The 15,461-nt window shown below is 45.6% G+C and overlaps 1 protein-coding gene across 4 annotated transcripts in view; it reads right to left on the bottom strand.

Annotated features, from left to right (window-relative positions):
- The window catches only part of PTGR2 (prostaglandin reductase 2), a 129,257-nt gene that overhangs the window by 18,564 nt on the left and 95,232 nt on the right, over positions 1-15,461 (bottom strand). For all 4 annotated transcript variants that reach the window (XM_029598676.1, XM_029598678.1, XM_029598677.1 and 1 more), the window contains one exon: positions 5,092-5,213. In XM_029598676.1, the coding sequence (XP_029454536.1) occupies positions 5,092-5,213 (122 nt within the window). The remainder of the gene's footprint in view (positions 1-5,091; positions 5,214-15,461) is intronic.

The following is a 15,461-nucleotide window of genomic DNA, read 5'->3' as shown; positions in this document are numbered from 1 at the left end:
AAATCAGACACTATTTGGGCAGAAATTTAGGATGCGTACACAAGACTACATGATCATGGAAGAACCTTGTGTATGGCAGGTACATAACCAGAGAGTGAAGCTTACTGACTCTGCAAGCGGAAGTAATCGCCACCAGGAATATGACTTTCCAGGTGAGGAACTTCAGGTTGCAGACTGCAATGGCTCAAAAGGAGAGCGCATGAGCCGTGCCAGGACAATGTTGAGATCCCAGGATGCAACAGGAGGCCGAAGGGGGGGGGGGGCTACAGCTGGAGAAGACCCCACATAAAACGGCCTACTAGAGGTTGTACCAAAACGGGCATGCCAGCGATACCACAATGGTATGCACTGACAGCGCTGAGGTGGACTGACAGAGCTCATTTGCAGCCCAGACTTGGCGAAGTGCCATGGGTAGTCCAACAGCCGAGGGAGGAGGCATGAGAAAGGATTCAAGTCATGACCCACACACCAGTTGAAAAACTTTTTCACTTCAAGTTGTAGGACTTCCTGGTGGAAGGCTTCTGAGACACCACCAAAACCTGGGAGACGCAGTCCGAGAGCGCCAAGGGTTGAAGGACTATGCCTTCAACATCCAAGCTGTCAGAGCCAATGCCTGGAGGTTCGGATGGCGTAGGGTGCCCTGATTCTTGGAGATGAGACTGGGTGCCGTCCCAGCCGGATGGGGGTCTGTACTGACAGGTCCTGCATCAGCAGGAACCAGACCTGTTGGGGGCCAAAAGGGTGTCACAAGATTCATAGTCCCTCTGTCCTGTTGAAGTTTCAACATCTTCAAAGGAGCGGTAGTGAAGGGTAGGCATATAAAAGGTCTCTCCCCCAGTGGAGGGAGAAGGCATCATAGGCTGGACGCCAGTCCCCTGACCATAGGGAGCAGAATCTGCTCACTTTGTAGTTGTGGGGGGAGGCGAAAAGGTCCACATCCAGTGTACCCCACCGGTGGAACAGTTTGGCCGCTACCTCCAGGTTGAGGGACCACTCGTGAAGTTGGAAGGAGCGGCTTAAGTGGTCCGCCAGCACATTCAGATGCCCTGGCAGATACAAAGCTTGGAGAGACATTCCCTGAGACAGGGCCCAAGTCCACACTTGTACCGCCTCCAGACAAAGCAGGAATGAGCCAGTGCTGCCCTGCTTGTTGATATATCACATCACTACTTGGTTGTCTGTCCCTGAATGCCTACAAGGCGTAATGGATCACCCGAAGCTCCAGGAAGTTTATTTGACAATGGGCTTTAGAGGCGGTCCAGAGACCCTGTGTGTGGATAACATTCACATGGGCTCCCCAGACCCGAGGAGAGGCATCGGTGGTAAAGACCACTTGAGGCAGAGCAGCCTGGAAGGAAAAACCCCTCTCCAAGTTGGAGAGATCTTCCTACTAGGAGAGAGACACTGGTAGGGGATCTGTGACTGCGATGTGAGTCTTGAGGTCTTGGAATGCCTGTCGCCAGTGGGACCGTAAGGTCCATTGAGTCCTCCGCATGCACAGGCGGGCGAGAGGAGTCACATGGATGGAAGCTGCCATGTGGCCTAGCAGGCAGAGCAGAAGGCGGGTGGATACCTGCCGGCTGTTCCAGACAAAGGTGGCCAGCGAGGCGAGGGCAAGAGTCTGATCCCTGGGCAGAAACGCTTTTGTCTGCGCCATTTCCAGTCTGGCTCCTATGCAGTCCAGCTGAGGAGACGGACAGCGATGAGACTTGGGGTAGTTGATGATGAACCCTAACGTCTGTAGCGTCTGCACTGTCAGGGTCAGAGCACTTAAGGCACCTGCGCAGAAATTGCTTTTGACCAACCAGTCGTCTAGGTACAGGAAGACATGCACCAACTGACATCTGAGATAGGTGGCCACCACTGCTAGGCACTTGGTGAAAACATGGGGGGCTGAGGCCAGCCTTAAGGGCAGCACCCTGTACTGGTAATGGGCCCCCCCCCACCACATAGCGGAGGTACTTCTGGTGCCTGGGGAAAATGGCTATATGAGCATAAGCTTTTTTGAGATCGAGGGAGCAGAGCCAGTCTCCTCTTCTGAGGAGAGGGATCAATGGGCCCACAGAGGACATCTTGAACTTTTCTCTTGCAAGAAACTTGCTCAACGCCCTGAGGTCAAGGATGGGGCACAAGTCGCCATTCCTTTTCGGAATGAGGAAATACCTTGAATAGAACCCTCGGCCCTGCTGATGGAGAGGAACCAGTTCCACTGTGTCCGCTACGAGGAGGGCGGAGAGTTCCGTCTGAAGTACGACCTGTTGGGCAGACGAACCCCAGAATGGACATGGGGGAGAGATCTCTGGGAACTGATTGAAGCTTAGCAGTACCTCTGACGGATGATAGTAAGGACCCAGCAGTCCGATGTGATGTCTTCCCAGCAATGGGTGAAGCCAAGGAGTCTGCCTCCTACTGGGGGATCCGGCGCTAGGCGTACGGTTAATTGACTTCCGCTCCCTCGCCTCCAGTCAAAAAACCCGTGGCCGGGATTTGCTGGGGCGCCAGCTGGGGTCTAGGCATTCGCTGTTGTCGAGGGCAGTCCCTGGAGGTGTGCGTACCTTGGAGGCCGGAGGATAATATTTCCTCTGCCTGTAAAAGGGCTTCTGGGATCCTGCCTGAAGGGCTTCCTGGCCAGGGCGTCAGAGGCACTAGCAGAAAGCTGTTGAAGGGTGTCATGATGGTCTTTCAATTGTGCTACCGCATCTCGGATCTTAACCCCAAACAGGTTTTCACCTGTGCAGGGGAGGTCGGGTAGCCTTTCTTGGACTTCCGGATGGAGGTCGGAGGCTCTAAACCATGCCATTCTCCGGGCGCCAATGCCCACTGCAGCTACGCGGGCCGCTTTCTCAAAAACATCTTAGGTGGAATGCACCTCGTGCTTGCCAGCCTCTAGACCCAGTAGGACAATGGCCGAGAGTGCCTCTTGCTGCTGTTGAGGCAGGCCCTCTGCGAAGTTCTGGGTCATGAGTAGCTGGTAGGTGGCAATGCGGGCAAACAGCCTTTCTGCCCAAGGCATCAAACTCCCTGTGCTCTAGCCCTGGTGGGGCCGAGACAAGGGTCGGGGGTTTGGCCTTTTTCAGGGCGGACTCCATTACCACCGACTGGTGAGGGAGGTGCCACTTCTCAAACCCCACGGCCTGCTGTACCAAATAGGTGGCATCAGCCTTTCTGTTGATGGAGGCGATAGAAATGGAATGTTCCCACATCTGGAGGAGGAGGTCCTTGAAGATGTCATGGATAGGGACTGCCACGATCTCCTGAGGAGTGTTTACAAACTGGAGTACTTCCAGCATTTTATGTCGTGCATCCTCCTCCATGAGCAACTAAAAAGGGATGGCTTCGGCCTTGGCTCTGACAAACCCTGCGAAGGACAGACCCTCGGGAGGCGACTGGCGCTGTTTCTCCGGCGGGGAGGGCTCCAAGAGGGGATAGTCCGAATAGTCAGGACAAGTCTGTGGAGTCATCAGCTCAAGGGTCGTAGGGCCCTTCCTTCTCACTGGGAACAGCATGCTGTGGGTGAGGTCTGTGAAAGAGTAACAGTCCAATGGCTTTGGAGGCCTTGAGGGCATCGATGGTTCCCCTGGCATCGAGGGGACCAGAGGCTGCGGGAAGCTGGAGGGGCCTGGCAAAGGCTTGGGGAACCGTGGCCTGGGGAACACAGTACCGGCTGCATCTTCCTCCTCGGAAGACCCGAGAACTGGGATTGCCCCGGAAAAGGGTATCTGTGACTGTTGGGGAATCGAGAGTCCCTCGAGCACCGGCTGCATTGGGAAGGTGCCCAAGAGGACGTCCAGACATTCTAGCAGGGGTGCTAACATCAATGGCGGAGGCTAGGGCACTGGTGTGGGGGCCGGCGGCACCAGCAACTCAATGCTCTGGAGCGCTTTGAGCACCGCAGACTGCACTCTGCGGTTCAACTCCTCCTGAAAGTCTGGAGTGGCCAGGACTGAGGGAGGGGGACGAGGCGACACTGGCTCTTCTTCAGGTCTCCGAGGTGGCATGGTGCCCAGCACAGATATCGATGGGGAACACCTAGGACTATTGGGAGCATTGGAGTATGGGGCCTCTGATGGCCAGTGTCACTTTGGTGGTGGTCCGGCAGCCGCTGGTTCTGCACCAGAACCAGAGCCTTGCCTTGATGGTGACCGGTGGCGATACTTGTGGGATCTCCCTCAGTGCTTGGCCTGGTCTTTCCCCGGTGCAGAGGATCCCAATGTCCAGAAGAGCGGTGAAATCACCGAGGACCTACCATTGTTCCCTCAATCCTTGGAGGTACTGGCGAGAGGAACAGCGAGGGAAGCATGTCGAGGGGTTCCCCTCTACCACTCGGCGTCAATGGGGCTGACACAGGAGTAGAAGGAGCAGACTTTGGAGCTCCGAAAAGTTTCTCCATCTTATTGAGCATGCCCAACGTCCTTTGGGGTCATCTGGTCACACAGACGACAACCATGGACGTCATGCGAGGCCCCCAGGCAGAGGATGCAAACCTCATGCAGATCCATGATGAACATGGTCTGCAGGCACTGGGGGCACTGACAAAAATCGGTTGACGCCATGAAAAAACACCTGGCGTGCGGTCACCATAAGGCGAGGAGTTGGGAATCGATTGCAAAGTTGGAAAAAACAACAATAATAACCTACTGACCGAGGAGGCGCCGACTGTGAAGTGGGATCTGATAAAGAAAAAAGGGAAAAACCCCAAAATTGTAGAGAAGAAAATAAGAAAATGGAAAGCTCCACAAATCACAAGGTAACTGCACCATGGAAAAGAAGAGACTGAAGGGGGACCTCGTGTGGACATGCAGATAGCAGCAGGCTGGGCATGCTCAGTGTGCTGGTCAAAGCTTCTAGAAACTTTGACAAAAATTTTCCGTGCCGGGCTCCATCCGATGATGTCACGAACATGAGGACTACGATCCTGCTTGTCCTAGAAGAAATGGCTATTATCTGTCCTCCTCATTCATTTCTGTTGTCACTAGTGTAAATAAGGTTATTTTCTCAAATGCTGAAAATCTCCCTTTTAAAAATTGTTCCCACTTGGCAACTTTGCAGACGGAGAGAAAGAAAGAAGAGGAAATGGACAGGGAAAGATACCGTGTGATGTTCTTGTCTCTTAATGCTGCTTCTGTTGGAGATGGCAGTGGAGGAGGATAAGGCACATCTTTATTATACTGGGAAATCTGGCCACATAGGATGACGTGACTATTTTGATTCATCTGTTCATAAAAACAAAGTCCATTATTAAATATATAAAACCTGCAAGAGAGCTCATCAGTTTTGGCTGTTCTCTGGCACATCGCTCTTACACCAGTAGTAGGGTGTCAATTAATCCTGGAAAGAACAGGATTCTTTGCAGGTTGTGAAATTTTTGATTAGGCCAACATAAGAATTATTTTAAAAAATGGTGCAGTACATGAGCTTTTAACACTACTACTACAAATATATCGCAAGCATGCTCTGCAGTGGAAAATCTCAGAATCAAGATGGATGAAGTGATAACTGAATGAGCATCAAACATCGATTAGCAAAAGGCTAGATGATACAAACCTGGGGTCGACTCACCTACCACTGTTTTTTGGGGTCTGGAAATTCAGGTTTTGCCAAATAGTATCTGTCTTTAAAGAACCAAGTTGGGAGATAGATGGGGTATACAAAAAAAATATTCAGCATGATACAAAATAAACCCAAAACCCCATTAATCCCTTCTGGACTGATCCAGCTAAATGGCGGCCGCTGAATATCCAGCTATGTTCAGCAGTCACCACTTAGTCAGATAAATCACTTATCTAAGTAGATAGTTGAATAAGTCAGAGGCATTCAGTGAGCGGATCTGGGTAGCAGCAGCACTTATCTGGTTAACTTAGCTAGAAAAGTAGCAATATTTGTACTTATCCAGTTAAGTTACCTGGATAAGTTACACCTGCCACAGGGAGGGAAGATAGGAATGTGGCTGGTGTCAGTGAGGGTCTGCAATTATGAGAGCCACTTTGTTTGTTTGTAGCTACTCTTGGGTGTGATTTCCTTTTTATTGTTGTATGCTTGATTAATTGTTAGATCACTTTCACCGTGTATTTCTGGATCCCTCCATATTTGGGGACTACATAGGGGAATATTGGGGTTTTAACTATTTTTCTTGTTTTACGTTCTTCTTTATGTGATTACTTAGGCCACGCTTCCTATTTTCCTGCAAATAATGTATGTATATTTGTGAAAATTAATAAATATATAGTTTTAAAAGTTTTCTAGCTCCCCTAGTATGGAGTATATATGTGGTCGGGATCCAGGAGATGGAGATCTACTGGGTAGTGCTGGAACCAATAAACAGGTAAGTGATGCTAAAGATGTCTTCACAATATCTAGCATCTCATGGTGCACAACTTTCATTCTATGCTTGAAGGTGATAATGGTTACCTCTTGTTGGCTTGGCTGCCAATTCTATTCTTCTGCCTCCAAAGACTATTACAACTGTGTCTGTAACACCACCAGGGCACTTACAGAGTACCTCTGAGCTAATTAAAAATCAGTTTCACTCACTAAACCACACTGGAAGTTTCCTCCCCATGCTCCTGTCAATGTCAGCAAAGTCTTTGTTACATGCTGCATAATATCTGTGTCCAGTACCATCTTCCCTGGCTGAAGGCAGCTGCAGAGACCAAAGAGAGGGGTACAAATGAGGATGCTGATGACAGAAAATGGTCTGGTCTAAGTGCGGCATCCCAAACAGCTCAAATAGTACATCAGTATTTTAGCTAAAAGCTCTCTATTAGGGAGAAGGTATATGGTGCGTAAGTGGTGTCATGACATAGCAGATGAAGATCAAGATGTTGAGTGTGTCTATTTCTGGACTGATAAGGTTATGTTTTATTTTTCCTTTCTTCATATGCTCTTCTTTTAAAGATGCCCCAGGGCATGACAGGTATGGGCAGATATGGAACCTTTTCATACTGTCCTTATTTTTGCTAGTCCTACTCTGACCTGATACAAGCCTCTCTGAGCTATCAGGCTAGTCTAGCATAGGAAAAGTGGAGTGCAGCTTCTTTGGTGTAAGTGAAAATGCTGCCTTGCCATCTGAAGAACACGTGAACAGGAAAGCTGTTAGAACATAAGACTTGCCATACTGCTTCAGAACAAAGGTCCATCAAGCCCAGTATCCTGTTTTCAAGTACCTGGCAGGATCCCAAGGGGTAGATATGATTCCAAGCTGCTTAGCCCAAGAATAAGCAGTGGATTTGTGCAACTCTACATTAATAATGTTTTATGGACTTTTCCTCAAGGAACTTGTCCAAACCTTTTAACGCAGCTATAATAATAGCTTTATCACATCCTCTGGCAATGAATTCCAGAGCTTAATTATGCGTTGAGTAAAAAAATATATATTTTCTCTTATTAGTTTTAAATGTATCACCTAGTAACTTCATTGTGTCCCCCCTAGTCTTTGTACTTTTTGAAAGAGTAAACAACCAATTAACGTTTACTCATTCCACTCCATTCATTATTTTATAGACCTCTATCACATCTTCACTCAGCCATCTCTTCTCCAAGCTGAAGAGTCCTAACCTCTTTAACCTCTCCTTATAAGGGAATCGTTCCATCCCCTTTGTCATTTTGGTTGCCTTTCTCTGTACCTTTTCTAATTCTGCTATATCTTTTTTGAGATGTGATGACCAGAACTGAACACAATATTCAAGAGGCGGTCGTACCATGGAGCGATACAGAGGCATTATGATATTCTCCTTTTTATTCTCCATTAGTTTCCTAATAATTCCTAGCATTCTATTTCCTTTCTTGTCTGCTGCTGTACATTGAGCAGAAGATGTCAACTTATTATCAATAATGACGCCTAGATCTTTTTCCTAAATGATGACTCCTAATGTGGAACCTTGCATTGTGTAGCTATAATTTGGATTATTCTTCCCTAAGTACATAACATTGCACTTGTCCACATTAAATTTAATTTGCCATTTGCATGTCCAGTATCCCAGTTTTGCAAGGTCCTCTTGCAATTTCTCACAATACTCTTGTGATTTAACAACTTAGAAAAAATTCGGTGTCATCGGCAAATTTGATCACCTCACTCGTCTGCATTTCCAGATTATTTATATTAAAAAGCAGTGGTTCGAAAACAGATCCCTTTCTCCATTGGGAAAATTGACCATTTAGCCCTACTATCTGTTTTCTATCTTTTAACCAGTTCGCAATCCACAATAGGACACTTCCCCCTATCCCATGGCTTTTTAATTTCCTAAGAACTCTCTCTTGAGGGACTCTGTCAATGCTTTCTGGAAATCCAGACACACTATATCAACTGGCTCACCTTTACCACATGTTTATTTATGCCCTCAAAAAAATATAGCAGATTGAGGAGGCAAAACTTCCTTTGGCTAAATCCATGTTAGACATAGTTTAATGGGACAAAGCTATCTATATGTTGAGCAATTTTGTTCTTTATGATAGTTTCTACCATTTTACCTGCACAAGATGTCAGATTCACTAGTCTGTAGTTCCCTGGATCACCCCTTGAGCCCTTTTCAAAAATTGGCATTACATTGGCATGCCTCCAGTCTTCAGGTACCATAGACAATCTTGAGGATAGTTTACAAATTACTAATAACAGATCCACAATTTCAATTTTCAGTTCTTTCAGCACTCTGGGGTGTATATCATCTAGTCCAGGTGATTCACTACTCTTTAGTTTGTCAATTTGCTCTAGTACATCTTCCAGGTTCACTGAGATTTGTTTCAGTTCTGCTGAATCATCACCTTTGAATATCATTTCTAGCATGGGTATCTCTCTTACATTTTCCTCAGTGAAGACCAAAGCAAAGAATTCATTTAGTCTCTTTGCTATGGTTTTGTCATTCCTAAGTGCCCCTTCTACCACCTGACCATCTAATTGCCCAACTATCTCCATCACAGGCTTTTTACTTTGAATTTATCTGAAAAAGGTTTTATTTTGAGTTTTTGCTTCCAAGGCAAGTTTCTTTTCAAATTCTCTCTTTGCCTTATCAAGTCTGTGCATCTAACTTATCAGTGCTCATGCTGTTTTCTGTTTTCTTCATTCAGATCCCTTTTCCATTTCTTGAAAAAGGTCTTTTAGCTATTATAGCCTCTCTTATCTCACCTTTTAACCATGCCGGTAGTAGTTTAGCTTTTCTTCCACCTGTTCTAATTCATGGAATACATCTGGATGGGCTTCTCAGATGGTACTTTTAAATAACGAATTCAAAAACAACAAGTGTCCTGGTACTAAATTTTAAATAGCACCTAATACGCCAAACTACTTATGTATGACCCTCTATTCACGGGCAGACATTGTCAGTACTGCTCGTTTTGCATAGGGGTCACTAAACCTTTAATCAAATATAATTTTTTGTTGATTTTTCAAAAATTTTTTAAACAATTGCAATCGAGAATAAAAAAACGGATACTTATCCGCACTCGGAACCCAAACCCGACATGGCCATGTTTCGGACTTCTGTCCTGCTTCAGGGGAAAATATTCAAAAAGCCAATTCAGGTGGTAGAAAACATCTTCTTCTTTCGGCGAATTTACTCCGTGCCTATCCTGTTTGTCAACGCGGGCTGCATTTCACCCCGCTGAGTTTAAGAAATGGCGACAACCGGAAACTATTTATACAATGTCAGCGCCTAATACCTCCCTTTCCGGTCAATGAATGGTGGTTCTCTAACACGTCCTCTCAATGTTGCCAACGCTGGGGTACCTCCCCTCGACAGGGAAGGACATTAGTTCTCTATCACATCCTCTCAACACTCCCAGCGTTTGGCCCTCCTCTTCCGGTATGAGATGTTTACTATTCCATCTTTGAAAAAAAGCGCTTTCAATCTTGCATAATATAGTAGAACACAATTAGATTCTCTGCACTCGTATTCATAATGGATCGCAAAGTAAATCACAGTAGCCCATGCTTGTAAACACTAGATATACATCACGTCCTCACTGGATAAATACTGTAAAACAATTTTTTAGAAATCATTCGTAATCACAGTCCCCTGCATCATTCATTAGACACAGAACTTAAAGGCTTATTCAACAACCACAGTCTAGTTCAATATCCAAACGGATAGAAACATTTTTGTCCAGATACCAAAATTTGATAATATTGAAAAACAATCAAATGAGAGAGTACCAATTGATTCTCTCATTTAAACCATTTGGGTCCACAGTATTCAAGTGAAAAATCCAAAAATGTTCCCGTCGATTTAATGACAACTGTATGTCTCCTCCTCTTGGATTTGGATCCACTTGTTCCAAAATGGACCATCTCAAGTCAGTAAACTGGTGATGATGATTGATGCAGTGTTGTACTAGGGGGGCTGCAAGCCCCCCTAGTACAACACTGCATCAACTTGCAGCCCCCCTAGTACAACACTGCATCAATCATCATCACCAGTTTACTGACTTGAGATGGTCCATTTTGGAACAAGTGGATCCAAATCCAAGAGGAGGAGACATACAGTTGTCATTAAATCGACGGGAACATTTTTGGATTTTTCACTTGAATACTGTGGACCCAAATGGTTTAAATGAGAGAATCAATTGGTACTCTCTCATTTGATTGTTTTTCAATATTATCAAATTTTGGTATCTGGACAAAAATGTTTCTATCCGTTTGGATATTGAACTAGACTGTGGTTGTTGAATAAGCCTTTAAGTTCTGTGTCTAATGAATGATGCAGGGGACTGTGATTACGAATGATTTCTAAAAAATTGTTTTACAGTATTTATCCAGTGAGGACGTGATGTATATCTAGTGTTTACAAGCATGGGCTACTGTGATTTACTTTGCGATCCATTATGAATACGAGTGCAGAGAATCTAATTGTGTTCTACTATATTATGCAAGATTGAAAGCGCTTTTTTTCAAAGATGGAATAGTAAACATCTCATACCGGAAGAGGAGGGCCAAACGCTGGGAGTGTTGAGAGGATGTGATAGAGAACTAATGTCCTTCCCTGTCGAGGGGAGGTACCCCAGCGTTGGCAACATTGAGAGGACGTGTTAGAGAACCACCATTCATTGACCGGAAAGGGAGGTATTAGGCGCTGACATTGTATAAATAGTTTCCGGTTGTCGCCATTTCTTAAACTCAGCGGGGTGAAATGCAGCCCGCGTTGACAAACAGGATAGGCACGGAGTAAATTCGCCGAAAGAAGAAGATGTTTTCTACCACCTGAATTGGCTTTTTGAATATTTTCCCCTGAAGCAGGACAGAAGTCCGAAACATGGCCATGTCGGGTTTGGGTTCCGAGTGCGGATAAGTATCCGTTTTTTTATTCTCGATTGCAATTGTTTAAAAAATTTTTGAAAAATCAACAAAAAATTATATTTGATTAAAGGTTTAGTGACCCCTATGCAAAACGAGCAGTACTGACAATGTCTGCCCGTGAATAGAGGGTCATACATAAGTAGTTTGGCGTATTAGGTGCTATTTAAAATTTAGTACCAGGACACTTGTTGTTTTTGAATTGTTTACATTGGTGTGTACTGGAATACACCGTTGGTGTGTGTGGGTTTTTTTTGGTGTGATTGATATCGTACTTTTAAATAACGTCCATTCCTAATGCAGTGGCGTAGCGAGAATAGATTTTTTGGGTGGGCACAAGGTTAACATGGGTGGGCTGTAGGCATGCAGGTCTGAGACCTACTAGTTAATAAATAATGCCATATACTGTACCCTAGAATAGCTTTCTAACGGGCCAATACAGTAAACCGCACGGGAGAGCAGCTGAGCGCCTGCTCTCCCGACGCGCGCCCAGGCCATTCTCCTGGGTGCACGATTCAGGAAGCAAAGATTTGCAAATGAGGGCCCGCGCTAATAAGGAGGCGCTAGGGTCACTAGCGCGTCTCTAGCACCTCCTTATTGGCAGAAGCGGCGGCTGTTAACGGGTTTGACAGCCGACGCTTAATTTTACCAGCGTCGGTTGTTGAACCCGCTGACAGCCACGGGTTCGGAAAACGGATGCTGGCAAAATTGAGTGTCCGTCTTCCAACCAGCGGGCAGATTTTTAATTTTTTTTTTATTTTTGCAAAGGTGTGCTCAGCTGAGCACACCATACTGAATCGGCCAGTAAGTAATTTGCAACAGCCATTATGCATCATGCGTGAAACTTTAAAACATTTTACCTCAACTTTTCAAGCACTTACCAGCATTAAAAACTTCCTGCAGGGGTACTTTGGGGGGGGGGGGGGGGGGGGGAGCGTTGCTGCTATGCACAGGGCCGGTGCAAGGGTATTAGGCAACCTAGGCAAACCTTACAGCTTGGCGCCCTCCCCCCACCTCCCCATACACAATTTTAAATTATGCATTTATAACATATTTTACATGAAAAGTGACATTCTGGGGTAAAATTAATATACAAGTTGTGATAATTTCATGCACTGTTGTGATGCCAACACACATATTATAAAATTGTGTGTCCATGTGCGCGAGCGAGCGCATCTCTTTTTAAAATCTACCTCTAAATTTGGCTTCCAGAACTTCCCTGATGCACTTTTCTATGTCATTGGTACTCACTTGTACCAGGACAGCCAGCTCTTCCCCAGTACTATCTAAAATCCTATCTATGTTGCGTGTGAGGACTGCCACCTTCATATCAGGCAGGCAAGTTAACATGTGACCCTCACATTCACCAGTCACCCAGTTATCTACCTTCCTAATAATCAAATCACCAACTACAACGGCCGTCTTAACCCTTCCCTTTTGGGTACGTGCCCCTGGAGATTTATCCTCAGTGCGAGAGGATACTACATCACCTTGAGAGCAGATCCTACCTACAGGATTGTTTCCTCTTTCCTCTCCTTCCAGGTAACCTTTCTCCTCCATGGCAGAACAGGGGCTGCCAGATTGGAGGTGGGACTTCTATACTATGACCCTGAAGGTCTCCTCTATATATTTCTCTGTTTCCCTTAGTTCCTCTAGGTCTGCCACTCTAGCCTCCAGAGTTTGGACTCGTTCTCCGAGAGCTAGGAGCTCTTTGCACCTAGTGCACGCATACAACCTCTAACCAGCTGAGAGATAATCATACCATTTAAAGAAACAGAGTGAGGTTCTGGAAAGAAATGCCTTTTTTTTTTAAATTATACATTCCATGACTGCTGTTTTGCATGCTTTGTATCTTCTTAAGGTATCACAGGCTTTGATATTTTTCTTTCTAATAAGTGTTTTTCAGTGTATGTGGACCCTGCCATTTTCCTCATTTCGTATGGAGCCAAGGCAACATAAGTGCTTAAGAGGATATTCAAATGAGGCAGTGAGCAGGCTGATTTGTGGGTGTTTTGGCTTCCGACCCATACTTTCATGTTATGATATGAGCATGCTCTGTGTGCATCCCCTGCTCAATTACAGATGTCGCTGATGTCAGCAGAGCAACTTTGTATGTCTGAAAATAGATAATGAGCCTCATGCATATTGTTATGAAACCAATAACATAGTAACACAGTGGATGATGGCAGAAAAAGACCATCTGCCACTCCGATCTGTCTAGTTATTTCTGTGCACGCTGCCAGCCATAGAATGGAACTGCTTATAAAATACCTCTTCTTATTCAGGACAGTTTTGTTGTCTGTTTAGATCACAAATAGCACTCTTCCCTGCCCAAATCTAGCCACAAGTTTTGTAATAATCAGCCACCAATGTTAGCATGGCTGTTAACACTACAACAGCAGGGGCAACTGGAGAGCAGGGCAGGCTTAAATTCTCAAAGGGGAGGGAGTTATTTGGGACTGCCAAGATGCAAAGGGCTTCTTGGCAGAATTTTTCAAATTCAGAATATTCTTTTTATTCACCCGCAGCAATGAATACATTTTTGCCAGAAATGTTTCCAAGTCCTGAGCAGTGGTCATCTGACCCAATATGAATAGGCTATCATATATTCACAGCTCAAACGTATTACAAACTCATTGCCTGAATTTGCAAAACAACATGCCACAAAAACATTGCCTTGTATTGTAAATGGTGAAATTAGGTCTTACCTGATAATTTCCTTTCCTTTAATCTAGTCAGACCAGTCCAGACTTATGGGTTGTGCTCCCCAGCCAGCAGATGGAGTCAGAGAACAATTTGATTGCTGACATCACTCCCTATAGATCCCATGCTGCACTCAGCCTATCAGTATTTTATCTAACAAGCTAAATAACACTTTTAAAACAAACTCCTCATTCTACAACCAATAGGCTTCCATGGAACAAACAGTCAGAACGAATAAGGAAATAAATGCTGAAAGAAAGTAGGAAGATAACCTAAGAGCTTTGCTTGAGAAGATCCCAAAGGAGATACTACTAAGTATGATCATATTCACGTTGAAATTCCTTTAAGGGCACAACTGTGGAATGGCAGAAAAAAAGGGAGGGTCCTGGATTGGTCTGGCTAGATTCAAAGAAAGGAAATAATCTGGTAAGCTAACCTTCCTCAGGGCAGGACTCTGCCAAACCTGGTCTAAAAGCTTCCGAACCAAAGACAGACTTTTCTCTGGCTCGGGACATCCAGTCCATAGTGTTTAGCAAAAGAATGGAAAGAAGACCATGTTGTTGCCCTGCAAATATCCAAGGGCGACACCAAGCAACATTCCACCCAAGACACCGCTTGCACCTGGTTGAAAGGGCTTTTAACCCTTTTGGAAGTGGAAGAGCTTTATCAGCATAGGTCGCAGTAACGACTTCCTTAATCCATTTAGCTATCAACACCTTTGTAACTGTCTCCCCTCTTTTTAGATCATTAAAAAAGGACAAAAAGATGGTCAGATTTCCAGAAATCATTAGTAACCTTTAAGTACTTTAATAAAATCCTTCTTACATCTAACTGATATTGCTGACTGTAGTCTCCACCACATGCCCCCCCCCCCTTCAAAAGGAAGGCAGACGCACTACCTGATTGATGTAAGGGATGTGCACTCTTGGGCTGTAACGTAGCACAGTGAACAGGCCAGGGGTTGAGGTGGGCGGCAGACAGCACTCAACAGAGGAGGTCAGGTCCAGGCCGCAATCCAAGGAGATCCAAATCCACATCGAAGTCAGTATCCAGGAGATCAAGTCAAGGACAGACAAACAGAGAGGACCGATGGAGGGACAGACAGAAGAAGACCAGGGGAGACAAGAGGTACTACAAGCAAGGCAGGGCACGGGAAGGAACAGAAACAAAAGAAGAGGAATCCCTAACCAGGAAGTAAGAACTACAGAACACCAGGAGAACATGAAAAGGCAACATGCACGGAGGGACAAGACGCTCAGGGGACCTGTTGCTGAGGCAGGGAGCACCAGAAGAAGAGTGCTTAAATGTCTATAAATGAGTGATATCTCAGCAAGACTCCTGCGTGCTCCCACATAGGCACTAGCACGCGCACTATGTATGTGCCTAAGGTGCACATTTGTGGCGTGGGATGGCATCATTCGTAGAGGCTGGGGTCCAGTGAGTTTGCCACTTCAGAGGCAGTAGTCTTGGGCCATGG

Source organism: Rhinatrema bivittatum, chromosome 4, assembly GCF_901001135.1.
Source record: "Rhinatrema bivittatum chromosome 4, aRhiBiv1.1, whole genome shotgun sequence".
Taxonomy (NCBI): domain Eukaryota; kingdom Metazoa; phylum Chordata; class Amphibia; order Gymnophiona; family Rhinatrematidae; genus Rhinatrema; species Rhinatrema bivittatum.
Note: the sequence above shows the minus strand (reverse complement) of the source record. Positions and strands in the feature narration are given on the sequence as shown.